The following is a 24,427-nucleotide window of genomic DNA, read 5'->3' as shown; positions in this document are numbered from 1 at the left end:
GCAAGGAACTACTGGGTAAAACTGTCATCTGTCTGCTCACTGATCTATATAGCAAATACTTCATGCATTGAATGTAGTGTTATTTCTAGAGCTCAAAAAGGGCAGGGTGCTGTCTAAAAGGGGCAGGGTGCTGTCAAAAAGGGGCATAGTGCCGTTTTAAACTGGAAAGTTACCGCAGCAGTAGTTACATTTCTAGATGTTTATAGTTATGTATTTATTACACTTATGATTTTTGTGCACATACTTCCGAATCACAGAATAAAGTGGTAAAAGATATGTTCCCAAAACCAGTAACAGAGTTTACAAAGGGTTTAACATTACTTTATATTTTTTGTCAAACCATTCATTGAAGCTTTTTTCTCAAAAAAATGTTACCAAGGATGTCAACTTATTCATATGGATAATTATGATATAGTGGAGGGTTTTTATATGTTATATGTGTCTAATAAGCTTTAAGCCAAGATCATATGTTACAACATAATAAAAAGGTCAGTTTCAGGTCACACTGTAAACTAATATGTATCAAAATTTATGTCATATTAATTAGGTCTTTCATCAATATTTCATTAACAGAAAAGTGCTATAAAAGTTTGTAAAAAATGTATCCAAAATGTACTATCCGGATACTGGTACACTTTCGGAATGACATGTGAAAGTGGTTTTTGTTCAGTTTACTTGACTCACTAAGGTAAACCAGAGATAATTCCTCAAATTATGATGATACTTATCATAAAATATAACAGTGATATTCAGCTTTTTTGAAGAAATAATTGAAAATTTGCATGTTGTTGCTGTTGTTTGCATACGACATCGGGTGTAGTTAGACTCGTGAACGGATATCTTTAAATTATTTTTGCTTTCGAAATTCATTGAAATTTGTGGATTCTCTAGTAAAAATGAAGGTAGGATTAGACTGCAAAGATATATTCTTATTATACTAAACAATGGTTTAATTTAAAGCTTACATGAAGAAATTTTACAGGGCGCTTTTCACGTGCTCGGTAATCAGCTGGTCGCTTACGGATAATTTATTAATTGGCGCTTTTTTGACAGTACACATAATCAATACTTTATCAATTAATCATAACACCTCATTGATTCTCGTTACCTGTGTGCACTCGCCGTGACGTAATTTGCTGATAAAAAAAATCAGCGAGGCATGTCTACAGGATAAAGGGCGGGATTTAGCAGCAGATCAAAGGCAGGATGGCACATTATAAGGGCAGCGTGGCGGCAATTAAAAAGGGCAGGGCGGAGCGCCCCGCTGCGTCGCTCTAGAAATAACACTAGAATGGAAACTAAGATCTTGTCTTCTGTCTGCCCACTTATATGAAAGATTTGAAAAGATTCATGCAATAAAAAGTAACTTTAACTAAGATTCATGCAATAAATAGCAACATTGCTGGTAAAGCTAAAGGACTATTCTTAAATTGGCTGATGGTTGACCTGCAACTGCTGAAGTGAAAAACAAGAAATCACAGTATCTTGTTAAACAAAAACTATATTTGTCTCCAAAATGATTTCATACAACAAATAATTAATTTTCCCAGAATTTATATATGGAATTTTACACACTGGACTTAAACAAGATACTGGGGTAGTTGTCTAAATAACATCAACTGAACATTTAACTCAGAAACTTTCAAAAGTTGACGTTTGCTACCTTCAGGAATTATTTCCAAGTCTCCAGCAGCATAATCTTCTGATAGTTTGTATACATAAACTGCTGGATCAGTATCGTATATCACATTAAACCATTGTGGATATCCAGGCACAGTAGATATCACCCGGCCTAAATATGGGACCCTAATACCTTGATCTATTTGGAAATGTCGAATTCTTTTCCCTATAAATAGTGTGCTGCCTGAGCCTCTGTCTGCAGACGAACTATCCATAGCCTGTTTAACTAATGATTTAACATTCTCAGTCAATTTTTCTAGACTGTACTGCTTACCCTTTTCAGATAACTGAAATAATGTTTTGTCTGCCTTTTGACCAAGGACGATCTTTCTGAACTGCAGCTGTGCTTTAAGAGCTTTTTTCTTTTCTACATTTGATTCAATTCCTTTCAAATTCTGATCCACTGTTTCTTGGTATTGCCATAAACCATAGTATAAAATATCATCTGTCAATTGTTCTCTTTGCTTATACTGATCAGCTTCTTTCTTCTCTATCTGTTTTCTTTTCTCTTTCAAAGTCTCAACGCGTCTTGCTTGGATGTCACTAAGTCGTTCTTTGTATTTCTGGCGTGCCTCTTGTCCTTCTTTCCTGCACTGGTCTAAGAATGTTTCTCTTTTCTCAATTGAAAGGGAGTTCAGCCACTCTCCAGTCTTATTCAGTGAAAACATAATATATCCTTCATTACACAAAGTGGAAGCAACAGGCCGAAATCGAGTAAGTGCATCTAAAAGAGCAAAAACTCTTTCCGGAAATTTATTGTGTGTGGGTACAGACTTGGTTTCTGCAGCCAAGGTTGGTTTTTTCTCGATATCTGCAAAAGCACCTCCAGGTAAATGGTCACTTGCTGCTTTTATGAGCAGTGTATACCAGGAGTTAAATATCTGCTGCAAAATTGCACAAGTTTCACTATCAAAGGTGTCCTGTGTTGTCAATCTTTCATAAATTGCATCATGTTTTATTACGTCTGGAAATGGCGCACTGGTTCCACATAACACTTCGGTGCAGTCATCTTTACTAGTTTCAAGGAAATAGTACAGTTGCTGGTAGACTTTGTTAGCTGTCTCCAGTGAACAATCTTTGCTCTCAAGAGCTCGCCAAAATGGTCCAGTCACTAATTTTGAACATAGTCCTAAGGCCTTTACAATTGATAAGTACTTGATTTCATTTATATCATATGCCACTGCTTTCTGTAGACGATTTGTTGGTTTGTTCGCTTTTTCAAAGAATTCTTTTATGTCCTCAGCCAAATAGAAAATCACCTCAGAATTATAAAACAAAATATTGAAGCGGTTTCCTCTGAATGGAACAAGTAGGTGGGAACCCTTTGTTGACTTCTTTGAGTATTTTTCCTGCAGAAAAGTTTTAAAATCCACATAGCACCCACTTTTTTCATCCCCTCCCCTGGCAAGACATTTGCTAGCTGTCCGTACTAGCCTTACTGCACCACTTTCGTCCTTCTTTGTGAATGTTGAAGTCTCTGTGCTAGCTTCAGCTCCAAGTAGTCCCTCTTTTGTACTTGCGCCAAAAAGTTTAATAACCCCATCTGAAACTTCAGCAAAGTTAACAAGTATATGCAATCCACAGTAAAAATTATTCAATCTCGATAGAGTTTCTTGTTCCACTTCTGACAATTCATCCCAGTTACTATAAATAGTAGGTAACAGTTCTTCTCTGTATGACTGGAATAAACTATGGAACTTCTTTTCAGTGGCGGCCCTGTCTGACATTGTGTTTTTTATGTTGGTTAAAATTTGATTTCCAACCTGAGAATGTGTACACTTACTAATGTCAGCAATAATAGACTTATAAGTGTATCCAGGCAGGTTGCTGAGCTCTTATCTGACATATCTCGAAGACCAAGGACCCATTCCTTCTGCTGTTCATCCCGTACTGAATAAACCTCATATATGTCCCCATGCTTCCTTGTTTCGTCTGACTGAAGTGTTGTATCCACTTCGGGTGTGAGGTCCTCAGAAATATGCTTGTATGATAAACTAACTCTCTGATCCCCAATTCTATTAATTGTTGAAACTGACGGAAGCTTGGACAGTTTTTTTCCACAAAGGCTAGCTACATGAGTCATCACTTTATTAACATGATGCACACCTACACCCTCAGACAGCAAATTCATAACACAAAGTGATGTATTTGTAGAAAATGCATTTTTCTCCTGATCTGTTGTAATTATGACATCAGATTCTTCATCTTGTAATAGGTTCTCAGTATATGACAAACTTTCCTTCAGTTCCTTGTTTTCAGTCATTAAAGAATTATTATCTAACTTTAAGTCATCTATTTCACTCTCTAACTTTCTACTCTCTTCGAGCTTTTGTTTAAGATCAGTCTTTTCTTTCTCTGCTTCTGTAACATTTTTGTTTAAAGTTTTTACATTTTTTTTGTAATGCACGTACATTCTTCTGCAGATCCCCAATGTTTTTCTTATATTTTGTAACCCTATTATTACTAGCCTTCAACGCTAAATGTTTTTGTTTCGAACGCAGAATGTTATATTTCTTCCTTTTATTCTGCAACACAAATGTGAGTCTTTTATTCTGCCTCATCAAACTCTTTCTGTCAGTCTTTAATTTCTCATTTTCCCTTCTTAAAACATCTTTTGACATCTGTATTCTGCCAATTTCTTGTTTCAAATTATTCACCTCGACTGACAGAGTTTCTGCTTTTGTATGTTCAACAGCACTTTGCAATGCACTGAAAGTTGATGGCCTAACTGTATCTATATAGCGTGGCAATTCAAAAGTAGATTCTAAAAACTCCTTCTTGGCTCTACCTCTCAACCTTTTGCTTTCTTTTTTTAAGTGAAATACTTTAGTTCTTAAACGATCACTGTCACTATCTGTCGCTTTAGCCAAATCTTTCAAAGAACAGACAGCACTATTGGTTACTTTAGTATATATTTCAATAATATATTCATTGGTCATAATTTTTTCAAAGTCTATGTCAAGTTCATTTTCTAGTTTCTTTCGTGCCTTATCCATTTTTGAAGGTTTAAATGTTTCAAGATATTACTGTGGAAATATATTTTTAATTAAAATCTCCCCCGTACTAATCGTTTGAGTGCAAGCGTCAACTTTCCTTACCTCCAGTAAATTGGCCTATTCAGTTTTTTTTAAAATCAAAATATTATTATCAATTTTACTAAATTAGAGCAATTGAAATATAAACTATTTCTAAAGACAGCACAATGTCATGTATTTTCTCTGAATTCATTAAATATGCTTTTTCTCATTAGCTGTTTATGTACACTACAGCTAACAGTCAACTGTGCAGTCAAATATTTTAAAATCGAAATAAGAAACCGTTTTGTACCCTGTCAGCTGTTATTCCAGTTGTTTGCCAAATTTTGAAATTATTATACTCTGCATTTATAATTTCTTAGGATTATCAAAAATATATATAAAATTACTGCTACATACCTTACTGGAGGTACCTATAGCAGCACTCGGCCAGCTTGCACTTCTCTGATGTCGAGGTTTATATCTTTGTGACGTTCCAGGTAATGACGTCTGAAAGAAGACACATAACTCATGAGCAGTGTAGAACAGTTCAAAGAACGTTTATAATTCACTGAATTCACACTTTTCAAACACTTCCCCCCCCCACCCACCAAAAAAAAAATATTGCAGTAAATATTATAGGCTGTACCTGCGCCACAGGGTGCGGTGTTTTTGAAGGGGCGGCTAATTCCTCTCTCTTTCTTTTTCGATTGCGTCTGGTTAATAAGCTTTAGCTGGTGGCTTACAATTATCAAAACTGCCAAAGTCCAAACTCCCAGAACTTTCAGGCTTGCGTGAAACAGTATCACTGGTATCCGCAGCAGAAGAACCAGGCGTTTGTATATTTGACTGTAAAGTTAATGATTAACTACTACTATTTAAAAAAATGAACTAAAAAGAAAAGCATTTGGCATGTGTGAGAAAGATCCTTTAATGAACAATGATATTTTATCGCAATTTCTTCCTTTTTTATTTTGACATGCAAACTTAACTGCATTTTCAGCATGAGATTTGACATGAATGGCAGCTAAATAGACAGTAATTCAACTAAGTGATTATTGAAATGACAACCATCATAAATATTGAACACAAAAGGTTAAAAAATAACAACAGGTAAATACCTCTACATTTATGTCCTCATAATCATACCTAGCTCTTACTGATGCAAATGTTAATTCCCCGCCTTCACTATGATTACCGTCTTCGTTTGAAATTATTACAACTGAGTCTGAAGGGGGCTGCGTTTCAACATCTGAATCGCTAGAATCAAACAGATTTTGTGATGACATTAATCTGAAACAAGTTAAATATTCCCTATATACTTCAATAAAATATTGACAATGTTACATTGATGTCTCTTGCTTAAAACTCAAAATAAAAATATATTATCTCAGATGTCATTCAGTTGTAAAAAAACAATACAAAAAAAAAACACACAGACACAATGTGTGTGTCACCAAAAAATGAGAGCACTACAGTGGCTAGGTAGCCGATTGTGTTAAGAATGAATAACGGTATCTCAAATATGTATCAAGTACTTTAACTTAAGAAAATGTTGGCCGATATGATATGAATGCGTAAATACAGCGAAATAAACAAGTTAAACACAGACAAGAAATAATAAATCACATGAAATGTAATTTATTTAATTAATAGCTCTCACTGTTATTTGAATACTCTTAAGCAAAACACCACTCTATCATGTTTTATAAAGGCTTTAATGCTCATTATATTAACTCATTAAGGCCTCACCAAATTAAAAAGTTGTTTATCGGATTTGCCGCTCGTATATTTTCAGAACGTTTTTGGCTAATTGCGCTTGCCCCATTGGAAAAGATCAATCCAAAATTTTTTGGTGTGCTACTTTTTACGGACGTAAAAGTGTATAAATGCTTATATAATTCCAGTCCTAGATTGTTCTCAGATGGATTTTAATCAAAATAAATACATACTACGCACACATCGTCTATAATAAATCATAACACTTATATTTAGTTGCATTAAAGTTGTTTCCCCTTGATGCAGTTACGCCATTTTCTTCAAATGTTTACCAAATTACATGCTACAAAAATTGATTTATTTCATTGAAAAGTGGATGAAGAAAAGCATACTAATTTATTTGATAACATCAATCTACATTATTTTGGTAAGGGTAAATACTTATTGATGCATGTCACTTATCTTTTTTCTGTTTTTTTCTGTCCAAATGATGAGCATTTGCATACGAAAGTTGGTGGGGTAAGGAATTTACATTATCACAGCAGTTTCGCCACAAGAGTACACAGCATGTATGCAGCAGGAGTACACAGCATGTACGCCGCAGGACTTGGGCCAGGAGTACACAGCATGTACGCCGCAGGAGTACACAGCATGTACGCCGCAGGAGTACATAGCATGTACGCCGCAGGGGTAGTACACCGCAGGCTCATTTGCATGTGAAAAGTGTATGTGCCGCGTACATGCTGCGTACTATTTCTCGCATACTAAATTCCTCCAGCGTACATCCTGTGTACTATGTAGTCCACAGCATGTACGCAGCAAGTAGTACGCGGCAGAGCTCATTTGCATGTCAAAAGTGTACTACAAACGTACTATCGGTGTATGTGCGGTGTATATCCTGCGTACTATTGATTTCAGTACACATCATGTACGCATCATATACGCTGTATGTACACAGCAAGAGTACGCAGCAGGCCTTTTTCTTCTGTAAGGGTAATATAATTATCCTTAATAATACACTTTATAAAGCCGGCTACCTTGACTTACTTGTTCATATACGATATGTATATATAGAGCGGAACCGGCTACGTAGACTAAAGGTCTACCTAGACACTGCCAAAAACCAAAAAATCCCATAGTATGTTTTGGCCATACACAGTGACACACACACACACACGCACACACAATTTGTGTGTCACAAAAATTTAAAAAATGAGAGCACTACATTCCTTAATATTAATAATAATGTAATAATTTTCTTTGCCTAGCTGGGGCATCATATTCATAATCATAGTCCTATTTGAAATTAATCTGTATTTCTTTTTAAAAAGTAAAATTCTATTTTTTTTTCTGAAAAAAAAAATCACAATTCAATACCAATCCAGATTGGGATAACTGACAGACGTACGTCTGGGCGAACGATGTCATAACTATTATATTATAATAAGCAATACATATTCCAGGCTTATAGTGTTAATCTGCATCGAAATCAGTCGCCAATGTACATTAATCAACCCAAAACATTGAATCCATGGGGGCTGCCATCTTGTTTTACGATCTTTCACAATCGGTGATTTCCGTCATCGCTCGGAACTTCGCAGGGTTGACATAAATTCCATCAAAAAATACATGTTTTACGCAAACCATCGGTCATTTTCTTCACATATATCAATAGATAAATGATTTGGCAACACTGTTACCTTGTTTTCGAGCTTGAACATTCCGTAGAAACAGTTCTTTCCTTCAAATGAATTTTTCAATTTTCGTTTTCTTTCATAAAAATCATTCGCACATGGTATGGAAAGGAATGTTCAGGAAGATTTATGTATTGACTAATTTCATTGGATAACTTGACTTGCTTAAACCAATCATAAAAGAGCTATCATGCGTAATTCAGACCCATGTAAAGAAGGATAATTTGGAACCACTTTTTGGTTAGTGCGCAGATATGACATCACGAGTGACTTCCCTTGTTGGTTCATGCTAAATGAACAGAATCTGACATCGCTCCGTTTCGCCGGTCATAACTTTCCATAGAAATAAGCTATCGCTGATATTCATGTACTGATCGGAAGGTCTTACATTTATTTAACAATGACAACAAGAAATCCCCACCAAAGTACGCTATTTTTGCAGAAATCAAGCGAATTTTATCGCTTTCGGAATTATTTACACCTCGATAACCCATCAACTTCCGCTTTTACCCAGTGCGAGCGATCTCATTGGACGAACAAAAAGAGTCAAATGGCGCGATATTTGAATGTAAAAAATCCAAACAAACCAGTACAGAATATTTTTCTGTATAACTCCTTCTGGAAAAAGTCATGAATGAGAAAATATCCAGAACGATTTGTCCAACAGAAATAGTATAGCGGTATCCTGCTTTTATGAATAAAATAAGATAATTTTTCAATTTCATTTGCCATGGTACTAAGATGTAATTGATTGGGCAAATACAATTGAAAAATTATCTTATTTTATTCATAAAAGCAGGATACCGCTATACTATTTCTGTTGGACAAATCGTTCTGGATATTTTCTCATTCATGACTTTTTCCAGAAGGAGTTATACAGAAAAATATCCTGTTCTGGTTTCTTTGGATTTTTTACATTCAAATATTGCGCCATTTGACTCTTTTTGTTCCGTCCAATGAGATCGCTCGCACTGGGTAAAAGCGGAAGTTGATGGGTTATCGAGGTGTAAATAATTCCGAAAGCGATAAAATTCGCTTGATTTCTGCAAAAATAGCGTATTTTGGTGGGAATTTCTTGTTGTCATTGTTAAATAAATGTAAGACCTTCCGATCAGTACATGAATATCAGCGATAGCTTATTTCTAGGGGTGGGTATTGCCACGAAAATTGGTATTGCGATATATTGCAATATTGTATGTGGATATTGCAATATATTGCAATATATTGTACCAGTTATTTAATGAACAAAAACATGACGAATCATACTGTTTTTTTTTTTCAAATTTATTCAATTAAAAATGAGTATCAACAACACGAGTGTTTGCTTGACCTTCTCGATAAATAAAAATACCAGTAAACAAAAAAATAAAAGTTTTAACTAGATTATGGGGAGTTGCTATGACGCCGATTACCGGATATTCAAAAGCGAAAGTAGACTGCGTTAAAATATTGTTTAGTTTATTGTGCGGCACTACATTCGGTTTACGGATACAATCATATAACACAGGTTGCTCAATTCACCGATTATAAACGAGGAAAGTGGTATAGCTGTTGTATGAATAATAAATTCTAGTTGATAGAAAAATTACTAATGAGTCGCTGACAAATACAAAATTATATTTATCTAAATGTTCTTATTGGTTTTATTATGTGGAATTGGTTCCGTAAAATAGCTGTAAACCAGTCTGCTACCTGCACCGGAAATGAAAAGAGAATATGAAAACAAAGTTGAATCGTGCCGGCAAGAAAAGGATTTTTTTTTGTGAATCTTCTTGGTTTACGTTAGTGTTACTTAATGTTATAAAATAACCGGTATTGGAAAATCATATCGCAATATCGTATCGTCGGAAAAAACATCGCAATAACCGGTCTACCGCGGTATATCGCCCACCCCTACTTATTTCTATGGAAAGTTATGACCGGCGAAACGGAGCGATGTCGGATTCCGTTCATTACCATGTTTTAATATAAGAACAGAGGGTGGGACGTAATATATAAGAAGGCACCATTTCTTTTATATTTCTTTATAAATTGAAAAATAATGCACATATTTATGAAAATAGGCCACTCAAAGCTAAATTTGCGACTCTAGTGCCAGTGGCATAGATCTATGTCTTGTTAACCTATTAGGGACTTAGATATATGGCGGGAGATTAACTGCAACTAGGTTATGGTATATTTTTTAAAACATGATGAGCCTGCAGTCTAGTCTGTGATGTTCAAGGGAATGCCAGCCCAGGTCTTCCTGCATTGCTGTTACACTTGAGAGAGGGGAGTAGTCCCTCTTTACCCATCGTACTGCATGTCTCTGGACCATTTCTACCTTGTAAATGTTAGATTTAGCATAGGGACTCCAGATAGTTGACCCATATTCAACCTGTGGGCTTGTATGCTAGTTCTCTGACTTTTTTATTTTTCGTTGTTACTTGTTGTTGTTTTTCCTTTATGTCATTATACAGCTGACAATAGTCTCTGGGTGTATATTTTTCACTTTGTGGAAATTATTCTCTAAGTATACTTAACACTTAATAAGTCACTGTGTGAAGTTGGTCGCTTTAATTTTTAAAATCTTCTGGTGTCTTTAATAAATTGCTGAAACAGCTTCTGAATTTCTGCCCCAAACTCCCTCCTCCCCTCTACATTGCCTGTCAGAACTTTCAGGTTTATGTCTGCCACCGGTTCACTGTGTCTGTTTGAAGCCTCTTCAACTTCTGTTTCTAGTTTCTTTCTCTGTGTTTCATATTCTGAACATTCAAATATGAAGTGTCTGGTTGTCTCTACTTTGTCACAATTTGGACATGTCTCTTGAACATCCTGTAATATTTTCGACATATGACTATCAGGGGTGGCTCTGGATATTTCTTAGCTAGCTGTCGCCAACACTTTCGCCATTTGGCAAAAGTTGGAGCCAAAGAGGAGCCACTGGAGCCAACATTGGTGCCAGTGCCAAGAGATTTTACCTGAATTATAAACTACAAGAACGAAAACAAATACTAAAATTCAACTTCATTTATTTCAGTTCAATTTCAAAACTACAAAAGTAACAAAACAAATAGAATAAAAAGCAAAGTTTAAAGAACATTTTAGTAAAACGAGTGTCTCACAAATTTTTTTAATCATTTCTAAATAAAGTACAAACTGCGCTATAAAAAAAAGTCCCCTTTAAATTTTCATCCGAAATTTTCGCGTCCGAAACTCGTAAATTGATCAGGTGTACGATCGAACGCCGTGGAAGTTTTCGTGCATGTTTCGATTCTTTTGCTTTAAAAATGCCCGATTCTTGCATCAACTTGTTCAGATTTATAGTTTTACTCGATTTATTTATTAATTTTTCGAAAACAAAACCAAACTTCTCAATATTTTTACAAATTACATGTATTTATACGGCTGTTCAGACGTCCGCGGAATTGGTTCCCGGGCAATTCATTTATAGAAATTGGCCGTGATTGAAATAAATTTGGAGACAATTTTATAATAAAATCAAGAAATAACGTAAGACTGATACATTAAGATCATGCTGAAGAAGGTTTTAGTCTGCACTCGATAAAATTATCGGCTTTTCACGCCGATTGAAAATTTTTAAAATGGCGGCGGCTTGCAATATTGATAAATAACGCTACGATTGGTTGAAGTTTGACAGGCAAGTAGGCGGAGTTAACCAGGGATTTATCGATAATTGACATCAGTTTTACAACATTAATTAATTAAACAAACAGATTACAACTCGGCGATTCGGATACGCCCGCAGGCGATAATTAACTTCACAGCGACTAGGTAGGATGATCCTTGGTGTCATTAAAAAAATGTCTCGGCCCGATCTTTGCTTTGTTGTCGCCAGAAACTTTCGCCAACTGATCCAAACTAGCGCCAGAATTTGTAAATCGGCGCATTTGGCGCCATTGGCGACCGACAGCGCGACCCCTGACTATTCAGATGGGAGTGTCCTGTTATAAGCTGATTTATAATACATTCTAGCCTTCTTTCAGAATTATAAGGTTTTCTTGGCTGTACTGTTGGAAAAATCTCCATAAATCTTTCATTACCTTCTGTGTTTTCATATCTTCTCTGCCATTTTTGCTTCACATTTGACCTTAAGTCTTTTGCTAATTCTTTCTTATCTACTTTCCTAGTGTTTTCATTCTCTTGCTTTCCTATCATTTCACTTGCTGCCTCCTTTGCTAGCTTGTCTGCAATTTCATTTCCCTCTATATTTTTAGCTCACCTGTCACAAAGTGACAAGGTGAGCTTTTGTGATCGCGCGGCGTCCGTCGTCCGTCGTCCGTCCGTCCGTCCGTGCGTGCGTGCGTGCGTGCGTGCGTGCGTCCGTCCGTCCGTAAACTTTTGCTTGTGACCACTCTAGAGGTCACATTTTTCATGGGATCTTTATGAAAGTTGGTCAGAATGTTCACCTTGATGATATCTAGGTCAAGTTCGAAACTGGGTCACGTGCCATCAAAAACTAGGTCAGTAGGTCTAAAAATAGAAAAACCTTGTGACCTCTCTAGAGGCCATATATTTCACAAGATCTTCATGAAAATTGGTCAGAATGTTCACCTTGATGATATCTAGGTCAAGTTCGAAACTGGGTCACGTGGGGTCAAAAACTAGGTCAGTAGGTCTAAAAATAGAAAAACCTTGTGACCTCTCTAGAGGCCATATTTTTCATGAGATCTTCATGAATATTGTTTAGAATGTTCACCTTGATGATATCTAGGTCAAGTTCGAAACTGGGTCAGGTGGGGTCAAAAACTAGGTCATTAGGTCTAAAAATAGAAAAACCTTTTGACCTCTCTAGAGGCCATATTTCTCAATGGATCTTAATGAAAATTGGTCAGAATGTTCACCTTGATGATATCTAGGTCAAGTTCGAAACTGGGTCACGTGGGGTAAAAACTAGGTCAGTAGATCTAAAAATAGAAAAACCTTGTGACCTCTCTAGAGGCCATATTTTTCATGAGATCTTCATGAATGTTGGTCAGAATGTTCACCTTAATGATATCTAGGTCAAGTTCAATACTGGGTCATGTTGGATCAAAAACTAGGTCAGTAGGTCTAAAAATAGAAAAACCTTGTGACCTCTCTAGAGGCCATATTTCTCAATGGATCTTCATGAAAATTGGTCAGAATGTTCACCTTGATGATATCTAGGTCAAGTTCGAAACTGGGTCACATGCGGTCAAAAACTAGGTCAGTAGGTCTAAAAATAGAAAAACCTTGTGACCTCTCTAGAGGCCATATTTTTCAATGGATCTTCAGGAAAATTGGTCAGAATGTTTACCTTGATGATATCTAGATCAAGTTCGAAACTGGGTCACGTGGGGTTAAAAACTAGGTCAGTAGATCTAAAAATAGAAAAACCTTGTGACCTCTCTAGAGGCCATATTTTTCATGAGATCTTCATGAATATTGGTCAGAATGTTCACCTTGATGATATCTAGGTCAGGTTCGAAACTGGGTCACGTGGGGTCAAAAACTAGGTCAGTAGGTCTAAAAATAGAAAAACCTTGTGACCTCTCTAGAGGCCATATTTCTCAATGGATCTTCATGAAAACTGGTGAGAATATTCAGCTTGGTGATATCTTGGTCAGGTTCGTTACTGGGTCATGTGCGGTCAAAAACTAGGCCAGTAGGTCGAAAAATAGAAAAACCTTGTGACCTCTCTAGAGGCCATATTTTTCATGAGATCTTCTTGAAAATTGGTGAGAATGTTCATCTTGATGATATCTAGGTCAAGTTTAAAAGTGGGTCACGTGCCTTCAAAAACTAGGTCATTAGGTCAAATAATAGAAAAAGCTTGTGACCTCTCTAGAGGCCATATTTTTCAATGGATCTTCATGAAAATTGGTCAGAATTTTTTATCTTGATGATATCTAGGTCACATGTGCTCAAAAACTAGGTCACTATGTCAAATAATAGAAATAACGACGTCATACTCAGTTCAACACTGGGTCTTGTGGGGATAGGTGAGCGATTCAGGACCATCATGGTCCTCTTGTTATGTCCTGGTGTCCAGTGTATTTGAATCTTGTTATTCTTGTTCTCTAGGCTTTGTAATATTTTTCTTGTTTCTATTGTTAATGCTATGTTGGACTCTGGTATTGTGTTTGAAAAAATGGTTTTAATTGCTGGCTGACAGTCTACAAACAAGTGAATATTTTTTTGTTTGATGTTTTTTTCCTCTAAAAATGATAAAGCCAGATGAATTCCATTTAACTCTCCTACATAGTTGTTGCTGTTTGGACTTACTGGGCGTTTTAGTTGGACTGGATCTGAGTTTGTACCTTTCAAATAGATGCATGCTCCTGCTCCTGTTGGTCCTGGATTTCCCAACGTAGACCCGTCTGTGAACATGCTGATTTCTCTGTCTGTTAATTTACTGATTATTTCAATTATGTTCTCTACTTGCTGGTCTTTGTTATTCAGATGTTCTTCTTCATTTTTGATGTAACTGACCTTTCTACATAATTCTAGCCCTCCTTCCTTGCTATACTTGAAGTCTGTTTCTACATGTTCTAACTCTGTTTTACCCTTAACCTCATTGAAATGACTTATTAGGAGTTTATACATGCAATTGTTAGTCTTAGCTCTGTCTGTCATCCATGCCTGCAGGTCTTGTTTGATTGGGTTTTCTTCCACTTTGCTGTAGAATCTAATCAGCTCTTCTGCATTTTTGCACTTTAAGTGTAGGGATATGGGCAGAGTACCTGTCATCACTTCTAGCTGATCTGTTGCTGTAGAAGACATACACCCTGTTGCTGTCAGTAGTGCCTTTCTCTGTACTTTTCCAAATTCCTTTTCAGCATAATCTGTTGCAGATGCTACCACTGGCATACCATAATCCATCACTGGAAGAACTAATGTTTTGTACAGTCTCATGAAGATTTCCTGATCGCATCCTCTCTTATCATTACCAAAGTGACTTATTGACCTGAGAGCTTTGAAACCAGATCTTGTTCTGTTATCAACATGTACATAGAAGCTTAGTTCATCATCAATAATTATACCTAATACTTTTTTCTGTCTAACAACTTTGATAGTTTCATTTTTCAACATGACTCTTTCATCCCCTATGTCATATCTTTCGTTTGGTTTAATGATCATTACCTCAGTTTTTTCCGCTGCTATTCCCATATTCCACCTTGTGCACCATATATTAACTAATGTGTCTATGTCTTTATTCAATTTTTGTATCACCTCTTTGATGTCCAGCCCCGATTCCCACATTGAACTGTCATCGGCAAATTCGGTGTGCTTACTTGTCACATTTGTCATGGCATCACTTGTATATATGTTGCAGAGAAATGGTGATAAAACTGATCCTTGAGGAATTCCCACTTTTGATACACAATCTCTTGACTTTTCACCATTTACAGTAATGTAGAATTTTCTGTTACACAGGTAGTTGTATAAGTATAACCATAGCCTACCTTTAATTCCTTTTTCTCTAGCTTTAAATAGAAGACCTGACCTCCATACTCTTTCAAAGCATGATTCATAGTCTAGGACAGCCACTACTGATACCTTATTGTCTGCTTTTTCTAACTGCAGGTTCTGAACCATTCTGCCAACTGCGTTTATGCATGACCTGTTTTTCCTATATGCTTCCTGACTTCCTGCAAAAATTTCTTCTGCTTCACATTTCCATCTCAGCCTATTTGCTATCACTCTTTCAAAAATCTTGCCTATCACACTTTCTAAAGTTATTGGTCTGTATGCCCGCACTATGTTATAATCATCTTTACCAAGCTTTGGCATTATTAGTTTAGGGTCTGTCTTGAAAGCTTGAGGAATTTCTCCTGTTTCCCAGCATTTTTGAAAAAGTTTGCATAGAGCTGTAAGCAAATTCTTTCCACCATTTTTAATAAACTATAAAAATCTTTTCATCTGGACTTGGTGCAGTGTTAGATTTTGCACATTCAACCGCAAGTTTTACCTCTTGTTCAAAAATGTCTTGGTTTTCGTATTCATCCTCTGTAAAATGCGACATCTCGTTCTTCTGTAATTCAACTTCCTCTTTCACTTTATTCTCCACTTCTTCGAACCAATCTTTTTCCTTTGTTTCCACTTCAAGGATCTCTTTCCCATAATATTCCAGAAATTCTTCTATAATTTCCTTTTCTGTAATTGCTATTTTACCATCATTTCTCTTAATCGGTTGAACTATTGATTTATCTGCCCCTTTTCTGTTGCTATTAATTATTTTCCAAAATTTCTGAGGTTCTCTGTTACATTTCTTTTAATGAAACCAAGCGATCTGTTTGCATTGGAATTTGGAAGTTACTCTAGATATTTCTTTTAATGAAACCAAGAGATCTGTTTGCATTGGAAGTTACTCTAGATATTGTGCGTGTTAAACTTAAGGTCTTCTGTGTGTATATATTAACCAGCGACGCAATAACTTTGGAGGCTTCAAATACATATTTAAACCCAATTTTTTCCCACTAAAAATTACATGTCTGGAAAGCTCATTCCAAATACAAGCATTATATGTCCTACTAATGAGAAAATCTCTGTTTTGTAGGCAAAACACTTTTAAACTCTATGTACGATGTCAGCATGTTTTCCGCTTACACTGTTAAATTTCTACCTCAGTCATGTAAAATTGATAGGTTTATTTTTAAATACGCACCACGAAATAACTGTATCCTTTTGTATTTCCATGATGGTAATTATACATGCTTTGCATGAAGAAAATGAGAAATAACAAGTATCTGGTTACAAATTGACAGTGTGTTTAATGTCCACATATTATTAAATTAATTTAGTAGTATGCACAGTACTTGATGTATTAAGGTAAGTTTAGACCACAATTTCTTTCTTCAGTGTATACTATCGGGTTGAAGGGCTTCAAATGTCGAACATGCTGTCATTAGATACCGGCGGCTCTTGTTTGATATTGTAGGCACTGGAGTAACATGAATATGTGTCTACAGCTTGCATTTTTTCTTTGTATAGGATGATTAACATGGTCAACCCTTGAGGATTAGAAACAGATCATAACATTCCTTCTGTGATACACCCTAATTTGAAGACGAGTGGACTGTTCAGGAAGATGGAGGCTGGATATGGAACAGTTAAAACTGATGGATATAACTCTTCACGTAAGTTTTCAGACCCAAGCTTTTTATACCCAAAATGTACTTTAACAGTGGCCAGAAAGGTAAAGGTAAATTTTATTTACCATTGCTTTGTGAAACAATTAACATAAGCTCTGTAGGGCTTTTTAGCGACCCCAGAGTTCTGCTGAGGCTGTGTTTTTGCGCCATTGGCGCGAAAAAAATATGAATGGCGCACAAAAAATCGCGTTGGTGGGCCTTTGGCGCGCCAGAAAATCTAACAAACCCGAAAACGATCGCTAGTGTGCCGGTCTTGCACGGTAGATAAACATACCTTCAGGGGAGATCACTGCGAGGGATTTGAAAAAATAACGTGTCGTGATAATTGCACCATCTTTGTAGCAAAATGGCGACTGCAACGAATGGAAAAGCGATTTTGCATGAATTTTTCAGTCCTCCTGCCCCAAAGAAAATTAACCAGACTTAAGTTACACCGGCAGGTCTTTTTTTATTCTATAGCAGAAGCTGAATATCGGCCTCGTCCCCCAGCCGAGGATTTCCCCCACAGGCAAGGATTTCCCCTACCGCAGTCCGAAATTTCCCCCCTCCGAAATCGTAAACAAAGCAAGGGAGATTACTCCAAGCGATTTTTTCTTTATATAAGTAGTACCGAATATCGGACCCGTTTACAATTGCAGACGGTCTTTCACAATTTCCAATGGGTGTGAAAACCTTTAGAAATAGTAGAAAAATGTTAGAGCGTTCAGTGGACCCGAGGTTCCGGTTTTGACCCGCGAAAATCAATAAAAACTCGTATCTGACCCGCACATAATATGCCGTGTGCGTCTGCTTGTCTCGCGGTAATACTCTTTGATGCGTAACGAGTTTGAAAGCTCTGCCGCTTGTCAATCAAAATCCCAGTGAACTTCAATACTGTTTGTCGACACCAGCATAAGTATGGCAGTAGGCGGAGCGTCGTATGTTAATTAGCTACTGTCAATCACGCCACACGCCGACTGACACATGGTTATCATCAGTTTGTAATAGTTGATTGATATATAAACAATGCAGCGTCAGATTATCGTGTTTGTACCTCTTGTTAGTTAGCGGTAACAGCTTATGCTGTATTGTGTAATATGTGTTGCCAATTTAACGTAATTATTTTGTGTGCTTGATTCGACTAAATAAGCTGGTCGGCCGTTACGCAAATTTATTATCTTTGCCGAGGTATTTTGCTAGGGCAAAATAAAATATAAATGTTTTAAATAATCAGATATTATAAGTATGGAATAGTTCTGGTGAAAAGATGAAATTTAAAACGGGTATTTTATCAAGAATTTTAAATGTTTGCTTTCATTTTTTCATATTTGTCACATGTTTTCGCGATCGTGATGTTCGGACTTTTTTATCTTTTCTTACAAGATTTTCTAGTACAATCGAAATAAAAAGCCGACAAAAGTATGCATTTAATAATAATATGATGACTCCTGCAAAAGCAACTCTTATTTTGAAGCATTTTTTGTGAATAAAAACATGTGACCTTCAAATATTCAATGATTTCTTTCTTGTATAGGGCTAAATTGAGCATTTCAACTCTCCCCACCCACCTTGTTACAATGATAAGTGAACATTAGTGCAAGTCCATCTACTGCTAAGTGACAGTGTGTATATTTGCTAAAAGTTGCAGGAATATGTAATAAAAACTTAGTTTTAAGTGTTTATTATGCATAATCAGGGTTTCCACTGGCCCCAATTTTTTTTACACCACAAAATATCGAAGTCAACAACACATAGAGGGAGGGGGCGTTCAGTGAGTGTATTCTCCAACACACTGTACATGTTGCAACAGTTTGTTATTTTTACAGTTTTTTCATTATTTGATTGTAAAACTCTTATTGGGGGATGGTGGGGGGGGTGTAGGGGCCTCTCCACTTGGAAATTTTTGAAATACAGGTATGCAATGAAGGCCTCTGGTGCATTTTTATGTTCAAAATTTTGAGATAATGGAGAGGTTAAGTACCCTTTTGATGGGGGGGGGGGGGCTTTCCCCCCTGGGACATTTTGAAATACAGGCATGAAATGGTGGCCTTTGGTGCATTTTAAGGTCCAAAATTTTGAGGTAAAGGAGGGGTTTGTACCCTCTTTATGAGTGGGGGTGTTAGAGGGTTTTCCCCCTGGAAAAAATTATAAAATACAGGTATGGAATGGTGGCCATTGGTGTGTTTCTTGGTCTAAATTTTGAGAAAATATTATTATTATTTCTTTGCCAAAATAGCAGGGTAGATCTACTTCTCAACAAAAATTAAAAATACATTTGCATAGGTAGGTCTTCTCTGAATGACCAAAATTAATCGGAAATTGGGTCGCGAAAATGTGTGACAAACGAAAAAAAGGCAATCAAGACTAGCATTATTTAAAAAATGAAAATTTATAACTTATTTTCTATGGCCAGAGTTAATTTTTACCATTGGTTTCTGCTTGTTTATCGCAGTTTTTCATTGGAATTTGCCAAAATCAATCTACGATCATGATTAATATTAAAAAATATTGGAATTTATCGTGGATGTCCAGTCAGTCGTTCATTCCGAAGTTTTGCTACAAAATATAACTTAGAAATGGCTACTTTGACACTACTTTCGTGAGTCCGCTTGTTAAAACGTATAAATCAGCTGTCAATGTCTTTTAATTCAGTCCGTGAAACATGACTCTACCGCGCCATATTACTTTAATCAGTAAAGGCGGAGCTTAATAATTTTGCGGATAAAATACGTCACGCGTTCTACATTTAAAGCTGTCATTGGTTTATCGCATACATGTTTAAATTAAAGTCAAAGATCGAGAGGCACGTGGCAGCTTTGTGTATTGATGCCGAATCGCTAATCCCTCGCTTGGTGACACGCTGTGTATTGTGTATCATGAACGGAAACGCCCACGGGTAATATTGATTTTTTAGGCAAGATAGATGGTACTTAAGACAGAGAAATACACATTATAAAAAATACATTTACAGGAAATATATTTTTCGCCAAGCTTTTATTTTTTTTCGCCATTGGCGAATTGCAGCGGAAACCCTGCATAATTGTAAATTCCCCTCCCCCCCCCTCCAAGTGAAAAAAATCCCCCAAAACTGCTCGTCGCGCACTATTTTCTTCCCCCATTCCCCCAATGACAGGCTGGGGCCCCTTCCCCCAGTCGTAAAAAAAAACCCTGACCGGGGAAACATACAAATAACAATGATAAATTGAACAAAAGCGACGATTCAACTATAGATAGCGCTGAACATTTAAGAACAACCTCAGAATCACAGAGTGATCCGACCTCACCAAGTCCAGTAATTTGAGTAAACTGAAAACAATGGTGAAAAAGTAGTGTAAAACTTCTGACAAACAGAGCATCTTAAGAACTTGTTTGTTAAGTATGCGTCATGATTAAGTTATAAGGAAAAAGAGTATTAATGACATGAACTTTGTGTATAAAGCATAAGAAAAGTAAAGTTTTTTTAAATGTAAAATTTGAATGGCCCCAAAAGTTTCAGAATGGCCCCATGTTTTCAGGGTAGATGGGCCATGGGCCCATTATGCTGAAAACCTCGGCAGAACTCTGGACCCTATATTAAGAACAGTTAAAACCATTTATACCTTACCCTCAGCAATTTGCTGGTACCCATTTACAGCTGGGCCGACTGAGGCAATCGTGATAAAATGCCTTGCCCAAGGGCACACCGCAGTGGGAGTCGAACCAGGGGCCTTCACCTCTGTAGGAAAGCGTACGTCTTAGCCCTCTCGACCAAAGTTTACTTGACCCCAAATATAGGGTAGGTATTGTAGGCATATTCTTTTAAAAGGTTTTATTTCATGGAAAAGTGAATATAGCTGTAAGTGAGTGAATTTTAACAAATGTTGCCAAAATATCTGGGCCTATTTTGGGTGAGCTCAGCACAGTCACCAAAATGGCTGTCTGGTGTATGCACGTAAGTGCATCCATCCAATTTTGTTGACAATGACGTTGGAACAATGACTTTGAAGCAGTCTTGTTTATATTTGGCCTACATGTTTACCTCAGTGAGACAGTGTTGCACTAAAACCTGCAGGTCCCCGTCTCAAAGGTCAAGATCACACTTGGAGGTCAAAGATCATTTCAGATCTTGCCCTGGGTATAACTTTATAACTTTGCTATGCATGGAACAGTCTAAATGATCTTTTCCTTACTTGGCATAAATGTTTACCTTAATGAGATCATTCCCAGTAGGCATTTGACGTCGGTTAGACGTCGTATAGAAGTCGGACCCCGACGTCGGATTAACGTCTGATTTTGGTTGGATTTGCAAACCGTTTAGACGTCGGATCCCGACGTTGGCTAGACGTCGCAATCCGACCATTTTCCAACCAAACTCTAACCACTTTCCAACCAAATCTGACCAAATTTTCAACAGAATTTGCAATCAAACAAGTAATCAACACATCTATTTTATCATCTTTATTTTACATGATAGCGACATAAGTCATAAATTCAAAAAAGGTAATCCAGATAACTGAAAGTTTCAAGTTTAGTCATGTCTACATGATTCTTCAACTCCGCTAAAATTCCCATCTGAAATGTATAAAATTTGACAGTTTCATCATTTCATAAAATTTGAAAACTGATACAAGTATGCTAGAGCTATTACTTAAGAACATAATTGCTATGTGCAAAACAAACATGTTTATTTTAAATTCTAAAAGAAATCTCTATAGCCTCATAAAATGTAATGAAGTTTTATGTTAAACGCAATTGATTTTTAAAGTAATAAACATAATGCATCAATCTTTGAAAGAATACGTAACATTAAAAAGAATAACTATTAAACACAGTACAATTTTTAAAAATCTGCTACTCACGTTGCGGATCCCTTTGTGTAAAGTATTTATAAACTTGCTTTATCTTATCCCACAAATATCAAATTACCGGAAGACTTGTGTAAACCGATGCAGGCTTATCTCGCGAAGGCATGACTAATAAACAATATGTGTAGAAGAAGATCCTTAGGTGAATTTAGAATAATTTATACATGTGTATAGAATGCAATTTTTTCCAGAACAGTTTTAAATTGGTTAAAAAGAAATACGTTTAAGAAAATAGACAATCTCATGCGATTTTGTAACATAATTAATGATAATGTTTGATGTGCAAATGAAGTATTATTTATAAGCGCATGTTCAGGCATAACTATCTTTAAACTATACTAGCAAAATTGCACCAGTTAATTTCATAAATGAAAACATTTAAACAGACTTTCTATCCAACCTAATTCCAACGTCTCCTAGACGCCTAAGTCTGACGTCTATTAGACGTCGTGGTTATGACGTTGGTTAGACGTTGGATTCAGGTCGCCGACGTCGCGACCAAAATCCAGCGTCTAACCAACGTTGGTACGACGTCAGGTGTTTACTGGGTTGAGTGTTGGGTGCAAACCTCAGGTCCAATTCTCAAAGGTCAAGGTCACATTTGGGGGTCAAAGGTCATTTTACAGCTTGTGATCTTACCATTATATTTGCATACAATCCTTACAAAAACATTGCAGTCACTACTATTGGAATATAACATACCAAGGTGAAAACAAATTACTGTGTTTCATGTTGTATTAACATTTGGTATTATTATTTTGTTGCCTTAAAATAACCAAAATATTGTTTAACATGTTGCATAAACTAAGTTTATCAAGCTGAATTAAACAGTATGTCTGATCTTGCATACGTGTTAATTTTTGAGTCGGCTAAAGGCTGAAAGCCTTTTGACGAGTCCTTGCTGTTCAGCGATTCTCTAAATGGACCGAATAACACGTGAAGAGATGTAGTTCCATTAGATTTCTCAAACTTCAAACAGTTCACTGCATGAATGAAGTTAAGTTGTGTCAATTCCCTTTGCTATGACCAATATACGATGTAATCTGTCATATTTATGACTTGTAATTGTGCAATACTCGAATGTAACTCATTAAGCATAAATGTGCATTTTAAGAATTGCGCAGGCTTACAAAGCTTGGGTAACATCCAGCGAAAAACAAAAAATAGTTCCACAGGTCTCCAGATAAGATGCGTATTAGCGTAAATTACGTATAGAAATAATGCAAATACGCATGTCTAATAATTTCTAAGCGTATAAAAACGTATATAAAATTACAGAAACGCACACAATGCTTTTTTAAAAACAAAATCTGAATCGTCTGGATGCGTTAGGTAACACAGCCGATCAGCCTTAATTCTCCCACATTGAACGTAAACACGCATCGTATGATTTCTATAAACTTTGCGTGGGTTGAATTTTGCAGTCAGTAAACGGATAAATTATCGGAAGAAGAAGCTCTTACTGTTTGTTTAGTTACTACTGATATTAAAAATGATTTTAATTCTTATTTTTCGAGAAATAAACAAATCGGCGAAACATTAAATTGTATTTTCTTGTAGTTTTTGAAATCGAAAGTAGATCGTCTATGTTTGGCTGCTTTCACGAAACGAAACAACTTTTTTATGAAAAGATTTAAATAAGATGTAATTTAACCGTAAACTTCAATGTCAGATAATGCCAATTGCTGCTAAATGTCTTCGTATCATCACAATTTGTAAAATATATTGTTGAAACTGGAGAAAAGTGTAATCGTATCCGGATATAATATTTTGGGTAAATATCGAGCTGTGTTATGAAATTTTAAGAAAAAAAACTAAAAACAAACTGAAACTGGTAGACTATACTGTCAGTACATCAATCATTAGCCGACTCAGGCCCTTCAGGCCTTTGATTTGTATGCATGCATGTACACTTTATCAATTTCGCTCTTGAACCTGCCAGTGATAGTATACCTGATTAGTCGTTAATCTGTTGGTATATTGCACGACCTCAGGGAGTTAATAAAAAAGTTCTGTGACCTTTGACTCATTGACTATTAATTTTAATAATAAATAAATTTGTTTCATTTTTTTTCATTGCAGAGACTGATTCAGAAACAGATCTGATAGACAAGCAGAAAGGCAAGACAAAATCAAAGGTATGTTGAAATATCAAGTAACCTAGGTGCCTTTTATATATTACCTTTTTGTTTAAGCAGGATGGGTGCCTAGGAAAAGACAGCCACTTCTTGATTAAACACTAAACTTGCTCTAATATGAAGCATTAGTTGTTGGAAATTTTACAGTTTATCTTTAAGGTGATTAGTCTTAAAAATTAGAAATGGAATTCTCATGAAAAAAGGCAGCTTTGCAAATATTTCCAACAATTCAGATGCTTGCAT

General features: G+C 36.2%; 2 protein-coding genes across 2 annotated transcripts in view; one reads left to right on the top strand and one right to left on the bottom strand.

Annotated features, from left to right (window-relative positions):
- The window catches only part of LOC128550517 (solute carrier family 15 member 2-like), a 70,085-nt gene that overhangs the window by 1,435 nt on the left and 44,223 nt on the right, over positions 1–24,427 (top strand). Inside the window, exons 2-3 of the mRNA XM_053529723.1 lie at positions 17,063–17,208; positions 24,129–24,184. Of these exons, the coding sequence (XP_053385698.1) occupies positions 17,160–17,208; positions 24,129–24,184 (105 nt within the window). The 5' untranslated portion in view covers positions 17,063–17,159. The remainder of the gene's footprint in view (positions 1–17,062; positions 17,209–24,128; positions 24,185–24,427) is intronic.
- LOC123536047 (uncharacterized) lies at positions 5,415–15,862 on the bottom strand. The gene is made up of 5 exons (XM_053529724.1): positions 14,389–15,862; positions 12,151–12,294; positions 10,707–10,851; positions 5,816–5,987; positions 5,415–5,543 (listed from the first exon to the last, which is right to left on the bottom strand). The coding sequence occupies exons 1-5, from the start codon at positions 15,860–15,862 to the stop codon at positions 5,415–5,417; spliced, it is 2,064 nt and encodes a 687-aa protein (XP_053385699.1).

This window comes from Mercenaria mercenaria, chromosome 18 (assembly GCF_021730395.1).
Source record: "Mercenaria mercenaria strain notata chromosome 18, MADL_Memer_1, whole genome shotgun sequence".
Classification (NCBI taxonomy): domain Eukaryota; kingdom Metazoa; phylum Mollusca; class Bivalvia; order Venerida; family Veneridae; genus Mercenaria; species Mercenaria mercenaria.
The sequence above is the reverse complement of the archived record's forward strand: the minus strand, read 5'-3'. Positions and strand labels throughout refer to the sequence as shown.

Excerpts from the sequence above, each read along its gene's own strand:
- LOC123536047 (XM_053529724.1), bottom strand. The coding sequence starts at position 15,862 with ATGCCAAAGCTTGGTAAAGATGATTATAACATAGTGCGGGCATACAGA. Across the intron at positions 12,295-14,388 it reads AGCATGCATCTATTTGAAAG|ACAAGCTAGCAAAGGAGGCA; the intron begins GTACAAACTCAG and ends ATGAAATTGCAG. Across the intron at positions 5,544-5,815 it reads ATGAGGACATAAATGTAGAG|TCAAATATACAAACGCCTGG; the intron begins GTATTTACCTGT and ends TTAACTTTACAG.